This window comes from Urtica dioica, chromosome 5 (genome assembly GCF_054948205.1).
Source record: "Urtica dioica subsp. dioica isolate 48M chromosome 5, U.dioica_male_clone48M_v1_H2, whole genome shotgun sequence".
NCBI lineage: Eukaryota > Viridiplantae > Streptophyta > Magnoliopsida > Rosales > Urticaceae > Urtica > Urtica dioica.
This window is the reverse complement of record NC_142760.1, coordinates 35,318,482-35,341,740: the sequence shown is the minus strand read 5'-3', so window position 1 is coordinate 35,341,740 and position 23,259 is coordinate 35,318,482. Positions and strand designations below refer to the sequence as shown.

The window sequence follows — 23,259 nt, the reverse complement described above, 5'->3', positions numbered from 1 at the left end:
TCGTCTCTGTACTCAGAGTCACTGTACTCGGAGTCTGTGTACTTTCGTAAGATATTGTTGTACTAATTTTACAAGTCAACATATTCTATGTGCCATCTCAATACGATCAATTAAATATTGACCAAACGCTCATTGTAATTTTTTTCTTTTCTTTTATTTTCGTAACCATTCTAAGATGTTGGAACCATATTTTAAAAAACCCGTCTCTAAGACCACACATTCAGATCTATGTCATCATGGTTTAAAGTTTAGCCTTTAAAGTACGGATGATTAAGAAAATGGAGAACAAAAAAACCATGATTTATGTCTGAGCTTGGGAAAGCCTTAAACCAAGGGTCCGGGCCTGAAATAAACGACTTCCTAATATATTACACATTCCATAATTTATTCATTTATATTCTTGTGTACTTCATTTGGTTGTATGTTCGAAGAAAATTAATTATTTCAGCTGTTTAATACTTGATTTATGGCCTGAAATAGGGCTAATATATATATTTAAACTCTTCTTTCAAATTTCACACTACGTACATACATGATACACATGAGAAAACCAAATGTATACTTTGCAACTCTAGCTACTGAAACTGATTGCACTCAGTTATATTTAACTAATATATACATGTTAAAAGAAAAAGTTTTTCTAGAGCATTATTAATATACATACCTGATTTTACATTATATCATATCATGACGGTGATCATGACAAGGAACGTATCTTTTTTTTTCCTTTGAGCTAAGCTAGCCAATATATATGCATGATATATGTATATATTATCATTGCAATTAAAGGTCGCTTTCGGATGTATAAAAAGAAGAATAAAGAGTAGAAAACCATACGCGCATGCCTTAATATTTACCTTTTTCTCTCTTTAGTCCAAACTTTCAATCAATTGCTTAGACGAAATGGAAATCAAGAGCATGCATGTATTCTTTTTCTTTTTCAACATCGTCTTCTTCTTTTTTTCTCTTTTTTTTTATGATTTTTATGCTATGTTGAACGAAGGGCGACTATTAAAGCAAATGATACATAAAATTTTGCGAGATTTTGACACTAAATGCAGCGCAATAGTACTGCAAAATCCACTAGTTTTTCATTGCTTGTGGGTTGTGGCTTATAGGGATGTCAGAGTTGACATATCATTTATAATAATCACCGGTTAATTTTTTTTATACACATTTGATAAAGATAAAAATCACATATCAACTGCTTATAGGATGCTGCTTTTATAATGAGTGAGCACAATCACAAATTTTAATCATAAAAAATTAAGTATGTATGTATTCTGCCTACTATTGGTCTTTAAAATTAATGTATAATGTATACATTTTAATTTTTATTAATTGATTGTTTTCGGGGAGTCGTACATTTGAACTTTTATTTTTGAAAAAAAAAATGTTTGTGTTTGACTAAAAAATTCACATTTCAAACATATTATAAATTTTATTTATGTTTGGACAATATAACGTGTTATATCATTAAAAATAATTTTAAGCAAAAATATACAAGAGTAAAGACATAAACTATTATTTTAGAGAGATAAAAAGGTAAAAATTAAAATTAGGTATAAAAGTCAAAAATTAAAAATTCATTAATTTGGATGTCACAAAAAGATGTGGGAGCAAATACTCAATAATATTACAAATTCAGGGCCACCATGTCAAAAGTTTTTTGGTATTTTAATAACATATGTAGTGCACCTTGTTTGGTTGTACAAAAGCTACCCACCAATAAGTGTATGCAAAACTTGGTTTGCAACATAATGTTTAACTCTCGTACTATACATTTTGTTTATTTTTATTTGCTATATTATATTGAAACTTTTCACATAGAAAAAAGAATATTTGGACTGTATGATTCCTTTGACTCGATAAATCTTCTTCTTCTTCTTTTCCTTATTCTTTTCAATTTTCAATAGTTTGTTTTTCTCCTTTAATGAATTGTAGCATTTGCGTATCACTTTCACACACATACTTAGAATGACAATTTTATTCATCATCCGTTATTGACCCGCTATCTGATTTAAACGAATCGGATATTATATATACTCTAATCGAATAAATGGATAAACATGTAAAAACCGTAAAAATTTTAGCAAATTCGGATAACAAAATAGGTGGATTTGTATGTACTATCTAGTACTCAGCTTATTATAAGACAAAAAAATGTTTAATTTCGGATTTGAGAGGAATACAGAGTCTTTCACTGCCAACTTCAGGTAAAAATCGTCGATGGAAGGGTCCGATGGCTGGAACCACAACATCCTTAAGCTATTCACCAATATCAAGCTCTCCTTCAACATTCCAAATAGTTTTCCTTCGTTTATCACGAGTCCGAGGTTTATGCATCGGAGTCCAGAGTTTCTTCTTTGAAGATGAAATTTAGCGCTCTGTGGTATCATCATCGCTCCTATAAGAGTCGACCAAAGTTCACTTGGTCGTCGACTTCACTTGATTTGCTGAAGGGTGAGGCACGTGGGTGTTGGACGGTTTGTCGAAGAAGGTGGGGATGCTTCTCGTATGAAAAAATTTTGGAGGGCCTTATTTCATTGTTTAGGGTCTTGCTTTTGTTTATAACTTTTTGCGGTATAAGTGCTTGAATGTCTTTCTTCATAATCGGTGGTCCTTAGACGACCCATCATCCTTTGAGAGAATTTCGAACGAGTGTTGATTGTCTCTAATTTTAGTATGGTCTTTTAACTTATGTTTGTTGCAAGTATACAAATTGTGTGCTTACATTCAGTTACTAGTCTTAAATAATTTTTTTCGTCTCAAGTCTCATATTATAGAGTTGGATTGTTTTCAATTTAAATCAATTTTTCACTCAATTATACAGGAGTTAATGAATCGAGGAACTCTAAAAATAGAGTTTCATTATTTACAAAACTCTATAATAGAGCTAGTATTCTATAATATATATTAAATTAGTTTCAATAATTTCAAAGGCGAAAAATTATCTTAATTTCTACATTTTATTATATAATTATATTTTATGTCAATCGAATTAATTGTAGCATAAAATTAATTTTAATATGATACACAATAATAGTAACACAAAAAATTAAAATAAAAGGGTTGCTCATATAATTTGCAGCGTCCGAGTAAGAGCTTGGATGCAAAGAGAATGGAAGGAATCCAGCACCCAGCCCGAGTCAAATAAGCCAGATGGCTCATTAATTTTAAGGAATGACTCGTTCATAAGATAAGAATGGATCTTATCGAGCATAATTTCGGAGAGAAGAGAAGCTGATAGGTCAAAGACTAGTCAAACAAACAAAACACATGTAAACAAATTTGAACATAAGTAAAATTCACACCTCGAGAGTTATTCCGAGCACTCGAGGGAATAACCACCCACCTACGCACGTTCTGTGAGCGGTTATCCAATAACTGCCAGGGATCTGGGACTGATCTTCCCACATACTCGACCCCAACTCCTATAAATAGAGGTGGACACCGCTGAAACGAGGACAGTTCACTTTTTGCACACGCAAGCACATGTCAAAAGTCTTGCCTATCATTCAGCACATTCATTTACGTTTCTCTATTTTATTAGATTTGTCTATATTTAGAGATAATCTTGCCTAAAATTTTGGAGTTCTCGAGACTGTGTTCTCGAAATCAAGTGTTTTTCGTAAGACAATTGTTGTACTATTTTTGTATGTCAATAAAAAAAATGTATATATAAATTAAATTACAAACATAAAAATGAAAAAAAATTATAATGCAATATGCAAAAAAGACTAAAAAATATGTTTTAAATATGAAATGTGTTTTTTTTTTTTGAGGATATGAAATGTGTTTTAAATAATATATAATTTTACAAATTGCATGTGAGACTAAAAACTTTAAATTAATGCAATCCTGTAAATGATCTTGATAATATATATATATATATATATATATATATATATATATGTATGTATATATATATATGTATATATATATATATGTATGTATATATATATGTATATAAAGTTAAGTACATGTTGATCAAAATGTGATAAATAGAAATTGTAAAATTATCTAAATAATAGATTAAAAAAATAGCTTGAAGATGGCCACAGTCAAAGTTGCTTACCGCAGTAAACAAAACAGCTTAAGTGAAATACACTACTACACTAATGATAAAAAAAATAAAAAATAAAAAAATAAAAAAAAGTTAGGAAAATAAAACAGCTCGGGGTCAGTATTTTTGGTCACCTAAATAAATAAAATATTAAAATATATTGGTTCAAGATTAAAAAAAAAAACTAAGAATGGAAAAATGATGGCATTTTCCCCCTTTTTTCTTATTGTCCGTGAAAGAGCATGTGGAATGCTTGGATATGGAAGTGCCAAAAAGAGAAAAAGAATAAGAAAAGAAAAATGGAAGTCTTTATATTATAGATTTCTAGCCTAAAAAGGCTAGAATCCAAATTATCGGAACAAGTATAATATGATTTTAGATGTTTTGGTCCTACCAAAATTAATTCAACAATCCATAAGAATCCATTAAAACCATAATTAAATTTAATCTCAATTACTAATTAAGATTTAATTTACACTGACATAGAGAGTTGAGCTCTCTTAGCTTTGCAGTCACCGCTTCATTTATAATTATATATTAGGTCCGAGTAAGAGTTTGAAGAAAATACTAGGGAAAGAAGCTTTACAATTTTATTTATTATACTTTTTTTAATTCATTATATTGCCCAGAGTAATTATTGCGGTCACATGTACTCATGGAAGTCTCATGAAGGATTCCATTTGGACATCATGGGATCCCTCTACTTTACACGTATGCAAAAACATATTAAATATAACGTACCCACATACGGATATATATATACACACATGAATGCGATCTGATTATCTAACCATTTATAAATTTAATTTTGACAAAATAATTAAATTTTACAAAATTGAGGTAAAACAATAAAAAAAATTAAAAAATCACAAAATAACCTTTGTAACACCATCGTCATTTATTTTCTCAACCCAAACAAACCAACTATCTCCGATCGGAACTTCCTCACCGGAGACGAACTATCTCCAATTGGAGTCTCATCTCTCTCCCAGAGCACCCGCAACAGAGAATCGAGCGAACGACAAGAAGGAACATACTTGAATTTTGAAATCCTCGAGAAAACTTTGATCGCATCTCTGAAACTTCCTACGACGACATACGATTTGATGCTCCGAGCCTGAAACGGCTTGAAAGTCTCGAACTTCTCAACGGACTCGAAGCGGTCCAGCACGGCGACGATTGCGTCGATGTCGGAGGTCTCGATCAGAGCACGGCGAAGAACTTATAGGCCTTAGGGTTTGTGATGCTTCGTGAGGTCTTCGAGGACTAGGGTTTGATTTTGATCGTTCGAAGGTCTGTGATTTTTGGCCATCGACAGTTTGATTGATTATGATTTTTCCGGTTAGATGAAGTCATTAACATGCTTCTGATCGTCGTTATCAGTTTTCGTCACCATCTTCTTCTTTTTCTTCTTCTAATATATATCGAAGAGTGGATTAAATTTTTTTTAAAGCATGATTAAATTTTTTGGTATCTTCTTCTTCTTCTGGTTTATCGAAGAGTGAATTAAATGTTTTGAAAGCAAGATTAAATTTTTTTACATCTTCTTCTTCTTCTTCTTTTACTTCTGATTTATCGAATAGCTACTTAAATATTTTGAAAAAAAAATTACATTTTTTTTACAACTTCTTCTTCTTTTTATTCTTCTACTTTATCGAATAGTTGATTAAAATTTTGGAACCTTAGATTAATTATTTTAAAAATAATTAAGAGTATATTGGTATTTCTACATTATAAGTAGTTAAATACATTTAACTTATGAAACTTTGACTATTTTGCTAAAGTTCAAAAACATTTAAAATTTATTTGTACTATCATGTAAAATCTTGGTTAATGCCACAAATGCGACATTATTATTTATCTGTGTTATAATATCTCGATTAATGCCACAAATGCGAGATCAAAGAACAGGAATGTCAATAAGACTTAAAAATAAATTTCCTCACTGACAATGACAAATCAATTTTTTTTTTTTTTTTTTACTTGAAATACTGCAAAAGTAACATGAAATTAAGTTAAAATCTTAGCTCTCATATTGCAATTTTAAGCGAAGACCACGCCTTGAATCCCACAAAAAAGTTAGATAATTTTCCTGTTAATTAGATTGATTTTCAAATATTAATATAACATTAAACAATATTAAAAAAAGTATTGCAACCATTAATACAAAATAAAATATTTAAAAATTAGTTGACAAAAAAAAAAAAAAAGATTTTACATCATTCAAAGACCTCTCTCACAACACATTACATTTTCAAGGGGTGAACAAAAAAAAGTTGAGAAATAACTATTTTTCTCACTTTAAGCTCTGTAATTTTACCTATATACACATCAGATAAACTAATATCAGCTATATAATCTATATAAGGTTAAAACTTAAAAGTAATCAACATGGTGAGGAATTTGATAAGGCTCTTCTCTCTCTTTCTTGGTTAATTTAGTCACGTAATTCGGAGCAGATCTTCTCAAATTAGCACCGAAATTCACGTTGCTATTCCTCTGCTTGTTGACCAACTTATCTCTAGGAATTTCCGGTGGTTTGACCGATCTGATCAAAGCCCAATTGACTCCTTTAAAGAACTCGTGTCGTTTAATCTCCACCGAGCCTTTGAGGCTCCCAATCCTCTTCTTCGGATTCTTGACCAACAGCTTGCTTATCAAGTCTTGGACTTTGACCACCTCGTCAAACTCCTTGGCGCTACTAACGCAAACCCTAGGAAAAGTCAACGGCTTCCGAAGTATGTTGACCAAAGTCTTCTCGTTGTTCTCGCCTTTGAATGGAGTCCTACCGTAGAGCATCTCGTAGAGGAACACTCCCAGAGTCCACCAATCCACCGCGCTTCCGTGCCCTTGACCCGAGATAACTTCCGGCGCAAGATACTCGTGGGTCCCGACAAACGACTTGGACCGCGCGTTGATCGGCTCCGCTACGAGCTCCGGACCGTCCATCGTCATGACGTCACCATCATCATCATCATCGTTCTTCTGATCTTGACCGTCGATTTTCCCGTGGCCCGCGCGCTCGGTTATGGTGGTGACCGTCGCGGGCGATCCTCTCCTGCTTCTCCGCATCCTTCTGTTGGCCGCGGAGAAGCAGGAAAGGACAGGCTGCAACGGGCCCGCCACGCAAGAAGCTGACATGGCGGGCCCGTTTCCAGGCCCAGTAGTGTGGGCCCGGTTGAGGAGCCGAGGGACGACGTGGCATTTGAGAGAGAGGTCGAAGTCGGAGAGCATGATGTGGCCGTCTTCTCTGACGAGGACGTTCTCGGGCTTCAAGTCTCGGTACACTATTCCCATCATGTGGAGATATTCTAGGGCAACTATTGTCTCCGCCGCATAAAACCTATCGTCCAATTATATAATATTTAATTAGTCTCTCTTAATTGGGACAAATGACTATATATGATTAAAGTAGAAGCTACGCATGCTTTACAACCAATTAAACATAGAGAGAGAATTATATATATGTTTATTCTTGCTGACTGATCAAAAACAAAAAAAAAAAAATTATCTTGCTGGTAAACTTTACTAATCATATACCAGAGACTGCTTAAGTTGGGTAGTACTAGTAGTATTACCTCACCTTTGATCTTATCGATGATTAATTTTGAGTTTATATGTACTTATTTTTATTTGGTTTCCTACCAATTATATCGTATTATAAATGACAGAAAAATGTAAATCACTGACAATAGATGGAAAAAAAGACAAAAATAAAATGATTTATTATATTACGATCAAGTACTCATGGTAGCTTTTTTTTTTTTTTTTTTTTTTAAATCAGATAATGCTTCTGATTATTCTCCTCCTAGCTAGTTTACCGGCTTTTTCAAACCACTATGGCACATATTCTTTCCCCAAAAAAACACACTAAACAAAACAATCGTCATATTTTTGTCCTCTTATACACCTTTTTTTTATCATACCACAACTAAAAAAAAATAAAAAATAAACTAATTAATTAAACTCTGTAAATTTTTTTTATGTACTCACTTGGCAGAAGAAACGGAGAAGCGTTTCCCAGGCTGTCTCTGGCGAGCAGAGTACAAATCCCCACCGGGACAAAACTCCATAACCAAGCAAGAATAATGCGACGCGTCAAAGTCAGCGTAAAGAGTCGGCAAAAAAGGATGGTCAAGCATCCTCAAAATATCCCTCTCCGTCTCGGCTCTCCCGAGCTTCTTCCTTATCGCCAGCGCTTCCCGGTCCACCACCTTCATCGCGTACAGCCCACGCGCCGCCCCGCGGATCTGACAGAGGTAGACGTTTCCGAGGTCGCCGCTGCCGAGGCGGCGGAGGAGCCGGAAGTGGTCGAGACCCACTTTTCCGGCGGGAAGGCCTCGCACGGCTTCCCAGGCGGCGTGGTTGGCGTTGTGGGGCTTGAACGCGGCGGAGAAGGAAGAACACGACGGCGCCGACGAGACTGAGCTCCGGGGATGGCTTAGAGTGCTTGTCGTGTCGTAGTCTGAGTCAGCGGTGGTGCTGATATTATTATTATTATTATTCTTATTGGCCGCCATTTTTGGGAGGACTAGGTCTAGGAGGGGAGGTTTTTTCTTGGTTGTGTGTTTTTGCATGAGTTTTTGTGATGAAAGTTGAGACTTGAGAGTTGAGAGATAATAATGAGTTGGTTCGTTTGGTTTGGAGGGTTTTTTTTTATTTATTATATAGAGAGTTCGCGTTGGGTATTAGTATTGAGGTGTGTTTTTTTGGATACGTGTTTTTGGCATGAGTTTTTGTGTTGAGAGTTGAGACATGAGAGATAGTGAGTAAGAGGGGTTTTTGTTTTCTTCCTTTTTCTTTGTTGGTTTGTTTTGGAGAGTTTTTATATATATATATATAGAGAGAGAGTTTATGTTGGGTATTAGTATTGAGGTTTTTTTTTATATGTGTTTTTGCATGAGTCTTTGTGTTTAGGGTTGAGAGAGAGAGAGAGAGAGAGAGAGATGATGATGAGTGTTATAATAAGAAGCTTTTCCTTTTTACTTTTTCTTTGTTTGTATGTTTTGGGAGGGTTTTATTGTATAGAGAGTTTGTACGTGTTGGGTTACTAGTCTTGATTTGTAGGTTAGTGATGACAATAAATTAATATGGGTTTTTGCATGAGTTTTTGTGTTGAGTCTTGATGAAGGATAGAGAGAATAGAAGAGAGATGATCATGAGGCTTTACTTTTTATTTTTTCTTTGTTTGTATGTTTTGGAGGGTTTTTAACATATAGAGAGCTTATGTTGGGTTACTAGTATTGATTTGTAGGTTAGTAGGACAATAAATATGAATTTTGTATTTTTTTAAGAAGTATTTGTATGAATTTTTTTAAAAAATTGATATTATAGATCAAAATTACATGATATATTAGCAGTGGAAGCGTAAGTGGTATTAATGATCAAAATTACATGATCATTAAGCTGAAAGATGATAAACTCTCTACCTGTAAAAGAGCATGTATATATGTAGGGGTTCGAACCAATACCTCTCAAAAAGATATACGTGAAATTACTACTAAATCAAGTTAATTACCACGTATTTGCATGAGTTTTTGTATTGAGGCTGGATAGAGATAAATATAGGACTGATTTTTGTTTTGGAGGGTTTTTATTAATATAGAGAGTTTGTGTTGGGGGATTGTGATTTTTATTTTTTTAATTTGGTGAGAGAGAAAGTTACGCGGTGGAGCTTTTAATTATTTGGAAAAGATGTGGTGGTAGATGTGTATCATAAGTGGTAATTATTATTATATTTTTTCATAGGTAGTTATAATATATATGGAACAAATATAGTACTTTGTAATGATTTGTACATATATAGTAAATGTATTTAGACTGTAGTGCTGAACATATATGTGTTATAATTCCAAAGGAAATGAAATTATAATATCCTTTCCATTTGTGTAAATTAATTTACAAAAGTAAGTAACAATGAATTACATTATAGAAATAAAGTCACAAGATTAAGTGCTGCCTTATTTCATGGGAAATGAATTGCTAGATGTGTCATAAGTGGTAATTATACGTTACTTTATTTGATTTCTTTTTTGAAACAATTATAACAGTCATAATACATTTTACTGTTCATTATGTTTGTATCATTCATATGCTTTTGTTTTGGTGTTTCTAATGATTTTTCAGCCCACCAAATTACTAAGTAAAAGCTGCATGTAATAATAAAAAAAATAAAAATAAAAATTAAATTTTGATCTATTTGTTACTTTTTTCATCAATACATTCAAGTTTTAGAAGAAAAAAAATACTCGATATTAGAACTTAATACTATAGTTATCTTGCTTAAAAATTATAATATATATATATATATATATATAAAACAAAACAAGGCAAGTACTGAAAAATGATCGTCGTAATGGCATAGAGAGACTTTATTTACATAATGTAAAATATGTATTCAATCTTATGGATTTTCTTATATGCCAAACGGAAATATAATTAATCACTGTTCACATTCCCCCATTATAAAAAAAAGGATCTTTTTACCAAAGATATTAGGTAAGAGAAAGAAAGATAATTCATCGCCATTATTAACAGCAATGCCATCGATCATTGCAACTTCAGCTTCTGATGAAATCACGTGGACATAACTCAAACAAATGTAAGAGAAGCCATGAACAAGACAATAGGTTGGGAGATTAAACTATATATTATAATGTTGGATCATATGGTTGAAAATAACTCCGTTTTATTTTATTAATATACGGTAGAAAGTGTAGATCGCCCTGAAGATCTTCCTTACGGAATTACAGCAGTGCCAAGAAGCAAAAGACTGCAACGCATAAAGACATAAATAAATATTACATATGTATATATAGTTTGTAAAAATTCTTAGAAGCACTTTGATGTTTTTTTTTTTTTTTTTCTGGTTCTAGGCATGCTTATATCATCTGACACAGCCACTACTCTTTGTTTAAAAAAAGTTACTTTTTCCTTTTGTATATATATATATATATATATATATATACATATTAATTCTTTGGTATATACTTATGAACTTGCATGAAAATTTACACTAGGATTATATTTACATTCCTTGTTATTAACTTGAATTTCACCACCTTATGGAATGTTTTATTTGTGTACCACTTTGTTATCTTGTACGTGTAAAAAAATGCGTCGAATTAATGTCTAAGGAGACATGTAATGTAATTTTAGAGGTCCATCAAGAAAATAGCTAATTTAAATATTTGATATTGCTAGATAGTAAACGTTTGATAAATCTTAAATAATAGTCATTTTCATGTAGATAAATAATCACTTTCGTATATTAAGCCACGTCATTATTTATGACTATTTATTTAAGATTTACTAAACGTTTGTTATTTAGTAATGTCAAACGTTTAAATCGATTATTTTTCTAATTTTCTATAATTTTAAACATAGTACAATAACTTTTATTTCCCTGGTTACAAAAGAGTTACAATAAGAAAAAAAAATCACAAATGTCTGTGACAACTTTTTAATCACTAATAAACAATTTATGGTTATAGACTTATAGTACATGTAATAACAAAAAGGGTGTTAGGAGAATTTAGCTAAGAAAATATGGCCTTCTTTCCTAAAGCTGATGGTCAAAAAAGCCTTTGCTCTTTACTGTTAAAAGCAAACACAACACCGCTTTTAAAACATTTAAAAAAATTAAATAAAAAAACGTTTCCCAAGCAACAGTTTCTGTGTGAAAGCATGCAACAAAAGCGAACAACAAACGACGTGTCGTATGAGTCCTGAAAACGGTACAACAACAAGAAGCTTGCACAGTTAACAAACAGTCAAAGGTAGAGCGTTCATGATGTCTTACGACCCTTTTGAAAAATTAAAAGGAAAAAGGAAATCAATTGGGTCAGTGAATCTCCTATCAATATCATTAACATAATAAAACCATCATTTTTATAGGAAGTATCAATAATATACATATACATACGTTGTCTTAAAAAAAATACTTATACATTAAAGTTTCAAACGCTAAAAAAAACAGTTCGCTGTATTTTTTAACCAATTTTGTCAGATTTATTTTTTATTAATGAGAGAAAAAAATAATTTAAAACCACACTTATTTCTTAAAAAAAAAAAGTAATTGTACTATAAAAAATGAAATTAACTTCGAGTAAAGACAAAAAATAAAAATAAAAAAATAGATAGCGGGATTCCTAACAAAAAAAAAATATTTACTCTCCCTTTATATTTTTATTTTTTTTATTTCATTCGCTTAAGTACGTACTTTAACTACTGCATTAGTATTGCAATTTAAGAAATATTTGTTAATAATAGCTAGGTCTATCAGTTAGATATCATTTAGAACTACAAAGATATTCTTTGCTAATTAAACACATAGAGATATTTTTTTTTATATAGCTCTTCGAAAGAGATGAAAAATAAAGATAAAGTTGTTTGACGGAATACCCGTGCGTTAAATTCATATCACATCTCACCTTGGTACAATATATATCTTCAGGTCTTAAATATCTTGACGATATTCTTGCCATGCATGTGATCTTCCATTTTAGCTATTCTTATGGGGGACCTGTATTGGGTCCATTTATTTTCCCTTTATATGCATAGATGTACACATGCCATTTTCAAATATACCTTTTATTTTATATATGCTTTGCAATGAATAAAATAAAGCACATAATTAAAGTTTGAATCCCGTTTCCCTTTCCTTTTTCACTAAAGAAGTTTGAATCTTGTCAAGAAGTTCAACTTTTATCCTAAAATATTGGTCTAGATTAAAGCCTCATCGCAGTTGCACATTTTATTTTTTTTTACGAAACTTTAGTCGTAAATAAAACAATTCTACTTGTTTTGGTTACATGAAAAAAGGCATTGTAAAACACTTTATATCATTTTTTTTTTTTAAATTCTACTAATTTTTTTTCCTCTTTTTTTTTTCGAAAATATGTACATAACGTAGATAATTCGTCGAATAATTTTTCCCGTAAATATTCTTCTATAATATGTAGCTAATTAACAAACAATTTCAAAAAAGAAATACAGCAATAATATCAAATTGACCCGTAAAAATCATATAGCTAAAAGTACTTTTCTAGCCAAATGATAATCACACACACACACACATACAATAATAGATTTTGCACCAAAAATTTTGATTGCTCGACACTCCAAACCTAGTTGTGACCCACCCACCATGAGCGGTTTGATTTGGCTTTGCTTTATCTTTTTGTTCTCATAATAGACACCAAAAAGAGAGTATGTAATGTCACTAATTACGGCATTATTAATCTAGAAATTCTGAATTGTCATTTTCCTTCTCCACCACGAAGTATATATATGTGCAAAATGTGAGAAAGTTGTAATATCTAACCCCTTTCTTCAATCAAGATAAATCTGTATATATGGATGTCCTTTTGTGCTTGTTATTCAAACAAAGATTATACCTTCTGCCATGTTTTCATTTCTATGGCAATAACCTTGTCGTCGAATCTGAAAAAGGGCCATTGTTCCATTTCGTATTTTCGCCCATTGGAAAAACAAAAAACATTGGGAAAGATTCCAATATTCTTGTTTGATTCTTTTAGTCGTTATAATTATACATATATTTGGGCAGCAAATATAGATAGGCATAGGGACGTAAATTTCCACATAGCTCATTCACAGGTTTGAAACAAAGTGATATGCCCGATTGATCAAAACCTACCGTTAGGAATGATATTCGTTGACCGTGCGTGGAAATTGGCTAACAATAAAGATTAGATTGGGAATCAAAATCAAATATTAAATAATAAAAGTGAGTGCAAAAAATAAATGAACACGCAATTATAGAAGTTTACTACGAATATGGCTATCTCGTCTTTCGGTAGACTAGAGATAGATGAAAACAGAAAGACTGAAGATGTTTGAGTGTAAACGTGGCAGAATCCTCCTCGTTTTTTAAGGGCTCTTTTTTTAGGAATTTTTTATTTTTATTTTTACTGTTATTTTTAGGAATTTCGTAACGGCCACATTTCACTATCTCGAATATGAAAACATGATAAATATAGGTTGCGTTAGATGCCACGATGCTGAGAAATTGACTTAAGTAGTTGTTAAAGTCATAATTATTATTATATTATTATATGTACATATCTAATTATCGCGTTTTGTACATTTTAAACACTTAGTCCCTGACTTGGATTTCACAAGTTCTCAAGTGATTTTGATTCTTTTTAGTGTGTTGTTGAGTAAATTACAAATTTGAGTGAGTATTGTTTTTAGTATATGTTGCGTTAGATGCCACGATGATGAGAAGTTGAGTTAAGTAGTTGTTAAAGTCGTAATTATTGTTATATGTACATAGCTAATAATCGTGTTTTATACGTTTTAAATACTTAATCTCGAGCTTAGATTTCCAAAGTTTTCAAGTGCTTTAGTTTTCTTTTTTTAGTTTGTTGTTGAATGTATTACTGGTTTGAGAGAATATATATTTTGATGTTATATATGCTATCGGGTCATGGTGTGACGTTTCAAGTCAAATTCAAGACAATTGAGTAGTTTTGGGCAACTTATAGAGAAACAATAAATATGGCGTCCTGTTCGGTACGATTTTGAGATTCTCTATTGATTATTTTTGATAAATTATTCACATTATTAGATAGATCTTTCTCTTAGCATTTCGACTCATATTTATTTGCAAAAATCGGATATCGAATGAAGTTATTATGGGCATTTCAAGCACGATTGGGTGTTGCACAGTAGTTATGCGCGCCGCGCCCAATTCCAGATCAGCAAAATTGAATTTCACGATTTAGGCTGTTTTGAGCTGTCCGATCCCATCATAGGGTCCATCTAGCTCCGAAACCACCTTGGAAACTTACATTCTTAGAGTAGAGATAGCTAGGTTGTTGAATGTAATGCTTGTTAAGGCTTTAGGATTTGAGATCGAGAGATGGTTTTCCGAATATTGACATAGATTATTAGATGATCGAGAGATTTAGCGATAATAAGACGTTAGTGTGATTAGCAAAGTGAGAACCGAAAAATCGTGCGTAATTCTAGAAATCACTGCCAGAGGAGAGTAGTGAAGCCGTTGCTATTGCCTTCCTTATATCCGTTCACCCATCGTTGATTTTTTTTTTTGCGTGTTTATTTAATAATCATCATATTTGGCTTTGGGTTCAGTTCGTTTCTATCTAGTTTTATTCTTGGTTAAAAATAGTCCTCGTGGGATCAACTCATACTTACGATTATATTACTTGAGCGACTACATGTACTTGCGTATGAAAAATATCGCAACAATAGCATATGTAAATGCTTGTGATGTAATTGTTGATGATCTCGACCTTCGAGTCAGGATAATCGAATGTGTCATTACTTCATCTACCAAGATAGTCCAACGTCAATTCTTCATTGATGATCAATAAACTATCCACCATGTCGCGTCCCTCCAAAATTAGTCAATTCATTTATATATTTGTTTTTCATTCTCTTTTACCTTTTGTTAGTTAGGCATCTGAATGCGGACTCGCTATTTTGTTTTTTAAAATCTCAACTCATTTAGCTTAATTAGGTAGTCAAACATTAGTTTTTCATTGACATCCCACTTAGTTGAGCTCGTGCAATCGAGTTTCCCCAGTTACTTTTTTTATACCCAAAATTATACGAATTAGAGTTTCACGATATAAACCATAATTCTTGAATTTTTTTCCTAAACACTCAAAATCTTCACCTCAGTGGTAGAGCGTGCCCTTGATAATTGCGTCGTTGTGCCTGGCCGGCCACCGACACCAGAATAAATGAAGTTTTCCGAAAAAACTTGCTAGTGGAGGCTGAGATGTTTGGATTTTTCAAAACTCCATGGACATGCAGAAGAGAAATATGCTATCCTCAGAATACAGAGTGTGAATCAAACCCATGTACTGTGCTCTCCAAAGAGCAACTCTTCTCAAAAGTTGCTTATATGAATAAATAGGGTATAGAGTTAATGCATCTTTTGCGGTGTTGAGGCTTGAGTCGATTATTTCTCCTCCCTCGGTTGTTTGGCTTTCGAAATATGGGTATTTTGTCAATTTTGAAATTATATCCAAATTTTTACTAATTTTTATATTATTTTTACTGATGCTTTGTATTCTAGGTTTGATTATGTGTTTTAAAACGTGGTATTGAGTTTAATTTTGTATTTCAAGCTTAAATTTTTAGATTCTTAATTTTACTATCCCGAATTGTTAAAAGTACAGATATATATATATATAAATATATATATATATATATATATTCATATACATATATGTATATATATATGTGTGTATATATATATATATATATATATATGTCTTACATTTATGTTGATCTTTTTCTAGGATACCCTCAAATAAAATTGAGAAATTGTTCAATTTGTCACCAATTTCATAACATTTTCCAATTTTCCACCAAAAGACTAATTTTTCTCAAAATGTCATCATCTATGTCAACAATGTTAACATCTATTTTTGTCTTTCACTATGAGATGTCAACATTGTTGACATAAATGTCAATAATATTGACATCTCGGTGACATTTTGAGAAAAATTTGTCTTTTGATAGAAAGTGAGAAAATGTTATGAAATTAGTGATAAATAGCCAATCTCTATAAAATTTTTGACTTACGATGATGCGATAGCTACTTTGTTTGGAAAAGAAATACCATATACAAAAATCTCACATCAATCACTTCGTATAAACTAAAGAAGCATAAGAATTTTTCACAGACTTCTAGATTTCAGATAGAGTCAGACATCAAAGATCACTCAAAATCAGTCTGGTTCGCACTCTTCTTGTTACTGATCTAACCCCTCTCCATAATCCATCGTGTTGACATTGTAGGACCCACATGTTTCTTTTATTTTTTAAATCTTATATCAATCAGGCCAGAAGAAATTGTCCCCCACACATCGAAGGTGAACATTTAGGAGGATCACAATTTCACAGCAAATCTTTGTCCTCCATACATCGGAGGTGTTAACTTACATATAAAAATAAAAATAAAAAACACGAAAAGTCAGCTTGATTTTCTTATGCATTATTTCATAATCTTTAGAAAGTAAATGGTATTTATTTTTCTTTTGGACCTATAACTTTTTCTAAATTTTTGAAAGCGTTGCAAGTTAGTAGAAAGAAAAAAAAAAGTTTAGATAAAATTATTAAATAGTCAAGAATAAAATATTAAACAATATCTTCATCATTCAATTTTTATAAGTGCACAAAAGAACATCTTGATATTTATGATTTCTGCTAATTTATATCTTAATTATTACATCATATTACTACAATGGTTAGTATTTTTCCGGGAAAAATTAAGATTAGGTCAAGTACTATTAAATTTAACAAAAAATTAGTAAATAACACTACAACAAATCTCACCATTACCGACGATTTTTTTCGTCGCTAATAACCACATAATCGTCGCTAAATCTATTTAGTGACGATTTTAGCGACGATTTTTATCGTTGCTAAATGTCCGTGCCTAAATATATTTAGCGACGAAATAGTCATTGCTAAATATTTACCGACGATATTAGCGACGATTTTTTCGTCCCTAAATGTTTAAACGAGGAGTTTTTTTTAATTATTTAGCGACGACTTCATCGTCGCTAATTTGCGCGGGCTAATTTCGTGCGCGAATTAGCGACGATAAAGTCGTCGCTAATAAGTTAATTTTTTAATAAGTCGTCGCTAATTATTATTTTTTTTTCGATTTTTGAAATTATTAATTTTTATCGTCGTTAATTATTTATTTTTTATTTTGTTTTTCGTTTATGAAATTCTAAAATGAAATATCAAATAAAAACCAAATTATACTATCCAAATCAACTTATATATAAAATCCGGTTACGTTTTCGATTATCGAGAAATATGTAAATAATAATCTACTATACACAAAATATCTAATAAAACACTAGTTGCGACGTTTGCTTTGTCGTCTCGCCGCTCGTTTTCCCCCTCCTCGACGTGAAACGCTCTTCTGCTGGCGCTGAAACTCTGCAAACTGCGGCGGAACAATGTGCTCATGATCAGTAGACTGACTCGGACCGCCGGGCGTCGTCTGCTGGCTACCATCGGAAGTCCTCTGCTGGCCGCCCGTCGGAGTGTGGACGCCAAGCGTCGGAGTCTGGACACCGGCCGTCGGAGTCTGCTGGTTGTGGGTCGACGGAGCCTGCTGCGAACTATGCGGAAATTGAGGCATAAACGAGCTCAGGTTGAGGCCGGGCACCTGACTATGTATTGCCTCGGCGAACGAGGCGAGGGTTGACGTGAACACCTCCTGGGAGATATATCCTGGATGCGACGTCCCAACCTCCGAACTACCGTAGACTTCGGCGAGGTCAGCCGCCATCCGTGCTCCCTGTGGCACCAAGCCTTTAACTTTAAAACCTGCATAGAAACATCCTAAAACTAACGATAAATCGAACCTCAGTGGTTCGATTATTAAAATACATAATCCATAACCAACTAATTAATTTCACATTTTTATTCTTTTTTAAATCTATAAACAACTAATTAATTTCACATTTTTATTCATTTTTAAATCTATAACCAATTAATTAATGTCACATTTTTATTCATTTCTAACAAAAATTAAATCCAATTTCAATTTCAATCCATAACCAATTAATTAATTTCACATAAACTACCTAATTTTTGTTAAACTAATTCATTAATTTAAGTTTGTTACCTTTAGAGAATCGGTCGAAATTGGATGCGAATTAAGCGACAAACTATATCGATCTCCTAACGTCGAGGCCAACTACACAAAATTAAACAATTTTAAATTTTCTAATCGTAATTAACAAAATTACATTTCCTAATTATTAATCTCTAATCTACTATACTTATATACATAATTATTCTCTAATCCTAATTTACCATTTTAAATGATCAAACATCCTAAATTATATCGTAATTAAATCCTAAATACTAAATTATATACTAAATTATATCCTAAATACTTATATCCTAAATAATTATATATATAACTAATTATGTAAATACTTATATCCTATATAATTATATATATAACTAATTATGTAAATACTTATATACTAAATTATATCCTATATACTTATGTAAATATTTATAATAAAAATAATTTTAATATTGATACCTTATATACTAAATTATGTAAATATATAAAATATAACTTTTATATATATATATATATATATATATATATATATATATATAACTTACCGGCGGTGGCGGAGGAAGAGCCGTGCAGGCGGAGGAAGAGGCGGACCGGGGAGGACAAGATGGACTTCGGCGTCGGCGGCGGAACGGCGGAGGACGGCGGTGGACGGCGACGAGCTTCGGAGAGACAAATCTGAGGAGAGAGAGAGACGTGAGGAGAGAGAGATGTGAGGAGAGAGAGACATGAGGAGAGAGCGACTTACCGGAGCTTCGGGACGGCGGAGGACGGAGGAGAATCGGAGGAGAATCGGGTTTTTGGGAGAGATGGGAGAAAATAAGATTTTTAGGTTGGGGAAGGAAATGGGGGAAACTGATACGCGACCTGGTATTTAAAGACATTTACCGACGACTAAATCGGCGCTAAATGGATTAAATTTCGTAGCTAAATGAACTTACCTTTTCAGTTCATAACCAGGTATTTAGCGACGATTTAATCGTCGCTAATAGTTTTTTACACATTTAGCGACGATAAAATCGTCGCTAAATCATTTCGTTTAAATTAATTTGGGGGGATTTTTCCCTCTTTAAATTTCGTTAAAATTCGAAATTAATTCGATATTAATTCCAAACTATTAGCGACGATAATATCGTCGCTAATTGTTTTCCCAGCGAACTTAGCGACGAATAGAAATAATTAGTGACGAAAATATCGTCGCTCATTATCTTTGCCGCCAAACTTTAGAAGTTTTGGCACCAAATAATTAGCGACGATAAATTCGTCGCTAAAAGAGTGATTAGCGACGATAAATTAGCGACGATTAAGTCGTCGCTAATACTTCCGTAGCTAAATGTCATATTTCTTGTAGTCACCAAACCTTCACGAATTGAGAAATAGTCAACCTTTGGTTAATTTTCTGTAAATAGCCAATTTGATTACGTGGCATTCAATTTAACATTTGTGATTTACATGTTTGCCCATTTTCTATTCTCGACTGGGAATTAATTTTTGCAATTATTTTTAAAATTTTGAATTGCACGGTCTGAAGATGAGTGACCTGTGATTAATTGAGTGTATTTATTTTGCACAATTGACTTTACTATTATAGTAAGATTTATTCTCAATTTGAAGTGCATTTAGTTGTGCGATGGCTTATTTTGGGATACTATTTTTATTACCAAAATGAAGTGCAAATTGATTACGTGATAATATATTTTAGGACTTGTTTATTGACTAGAATATACACGGAATTTTTTGTTTATTTTGTGTGTTTTAATGTTGGACGAAATTAAAAAAAAAAAAAACTTTTGTTACTTACGTGCATTTACAAAAATACATTTGTTATTTACATTCTTTTACATGTTATTTACTGTCGTGATTTACATGTTTGCCTTTTTTCCGTTTCTCAGCTGGAAATTAAATTTGGCAATTTTTTTTCGAATTTTGAATTGCACGGTCTGAAGATGCGTGACTTGTGTTTAATTGAGTGTAATTATTTTGCAAAGTTGACTTTACTATTATAGTGCAGATTTTATTCCCAAATTGAAGTGCATTTAGTTTGCGTGATAATATATTTTAGGATACTATTTTTATTCCCAAATTGAAGTGCAAATTGATTACATGATAATATATTAGGATACTATTTTTATTGGCTAGAATATACAATATTGTTATTTTCTGTGTGTTAATGTCAGACGAAATTCAAAATAAACATTTGTTATTTACGTGCATTTACAATGAATATACTGCAAATATGCTTTGTATTTACAATGAATATACTGTAAATATTCTTTGTATTTACACGAATATACCGTAAATATACTTTGTATTTACACGAATATACACCATCCGAACAAAAACAAATCATCATATTCTGTACAACCAAATAACCATTGAAACTCATCTTCCTCATCACGCAAATCTCTGACCCATCTTCCTTGGGCGTCGGAGCCTTCTCGCAGGCCTTTGCAATCCCGGCCATGTAACAACCTCGAATCATGGTGTTCCACATGTAGACATTGGGGCTGTGGAGCCACGTGAAGAGAGCAAGGAAGATGGCCTTTGCAATCCCATGTAACAACCTTGAACACCAGTTTTGCCTTCTTCAATTGTTTCGGTCTATTTACACATGCATTCAACAATTTTCAAAACCTAATTTCAACGGAAAAAACCATCTCATACCGAAGAACAACCCATAAACAAAAAAAAATCATGTACAAACACACCCCTATGAGAAAATCGTGTTAACTGTGAATTAAATCGGGTACAAACTACCTTTTCTCGTCGATTTCGTATTTCTTTCGTCGTTCGTCCGATGATTTTTAATTTTTTCCTCGTCTTCCTCTCTTTTTTTCTCTCGGCTTCTAATCTTTTTTTTTTTTTGGTAAACAAAATGAAGAAAAGTGGCGTGTTCAAATGAGTATAATTGGGTAATGAACAGCCTTCCCTCGATTTCTGGGATTTAAAATCAATATCGAATAAAATCCTCCCTCAATTTGTGCGAGTAGTTATGACCGAACATTTGTATTTCATTTAAATTAATAGGCTGAAAATAATGGGCGGAATTTGGCTGGGGTTATTTGAGGTCATTCACGTCTTTTAACATGCTGTAAATAGATTGCTGTGGCTATTAACAGAAAATTAATAAAAGGTTGGTTAAAACCAAAACCTCTATAGCCGCGCGGCTATATACCTATATAACCCTAAATTTAAATTCTACATTTTTATGTACTTTTTGCATGATATTTTTCAGAATGTGTAGGGAATATATTTGAATAAATTTTGGGATGAATTTGAATCAAGTTTAATGATCCAAATTGGGTTAATCTCACTATGACAAAATGAGCCTTTAAAAGCGAGAAGTATCAATTATAAATGCATGAGAGTTGTTTCAAAGTCATCTAGAAGTGTCACGAGTTATTTTCAAAAATCGTTTCTAAATGACTCAAAATCGACAAATCGCTTAAAATATTAGAAGCCACACATTTAGAACCAAATAGAGAGAGAGAGAGAGAGAGAGAGAGAGAGAGAGAGAGAGAGAGAGAGAGAGAGAGAGAGAGAGTCATACCTGCGGCAGAGGTCTAGAGGGCAGAGGTCTGGAGGGCGAATAAGGCTTTAAATCGATTTTGACCTAAGTTTTAGAAGCGATATTAGAAGTGACTAATTACTTCTTACAAGGTCATACATTAATGGGTGCTCTAGCTTATTAGCTTTTTTAAAACTTAAAATTGTGAAATAGCCAACGTTTTAGTAATATTTGGTAATTAGCCAATCTTTTATGCAATAAGACATAATTACCCTATTTTCCCCCTATTTTGATGCAATCTTTGAACTAGGATGTTAATTCATGCACGAATAACGATCGAAGAACTTTCCTTCGCCTATTGATTCGTGCATGAGTGCTAGAGTATTCAAGGTATCAAAATCGTATTCTCTTAAGAATTCGAATTTGGAGAAACAAAGATGTTCCAATTTTTCATTTCATTATCAACTACCCATTGCAATACACGTCTAGTTTTCTTATAGAGAAAACAATGGAGAAGACATTAACTACTTGCCTAAAATATCTATAACAATTATTAAGAGAGAATCAAGAAATGAATGACAAAATAAAAGGTGATAAAAACATTAATAACATGAATCATTGATAAGTCTGAATTATTTTGTGAGATTTTGTGGCCATATCGTGCTGCATCGCTAGGTACCACTATCTTTTATATCTTATATCTTGCTCTTTAGTTAATAGCAAGTCTTTTATTGGTCAACATGCATTATAAATAGCTTTTGATATAATGTTTAGGATAAATTACATAAATGCCCCCTGAACTTTTGACCATTTAACAACGTGGTCCCTACTTTTATTTTTCTTACAGCGTCGCCCTTGAACTTTGACAATCTTACAAACTTAGTCATTCCGTCAAAGTTTGGGAGTATATTCCGTCTATTTTAACTTGTGTAATAACTTGAATATTTAAAATTACCTATATATCCTTTATTTAATTATTTTATATTTAAAATTAATAAATTAAAATTAAAAAATTTCGTTTTTCATTTTGTTTGTTGTCTTTTTTTAATACTTTTTTTTATACATTTCCAT

At 32.3% G+C, this 23,259-nt stretch overlaps 1 protein-coding gene across 1 annotated transcript; it reads right to left on the bottom strand.

The window, feature by feature from the left end:
• Positions 1-6,219: 6,219 nt before the first annotated feature.
• Positions 6,220-8,887, bottom strand: PID2 (AGC (cAMP-dependent, cGMP-dependent and protein kinase C) kinase family protein). The gene is made up of 2 exons (XM_089615159.1): positions 8,060-8,887; positions 6,220-7,409 (listed from the first exon to the last, which is right to left on the bottom strand). The coding sequence occupies exons 1-2, from the start codon at positions 8,641-8,643 to the stop codon at positions 6,443-6,445; spliced, it is 1,551 nt and encodes a 516-aa protein (XP_089471285.1). The 5' UTR covers positions 8,644-8,887; the 3' UTR covers positions 6,220-6,442.
• Positions 8,888-23,259: the final 14,372 nt, after the last annotated feature.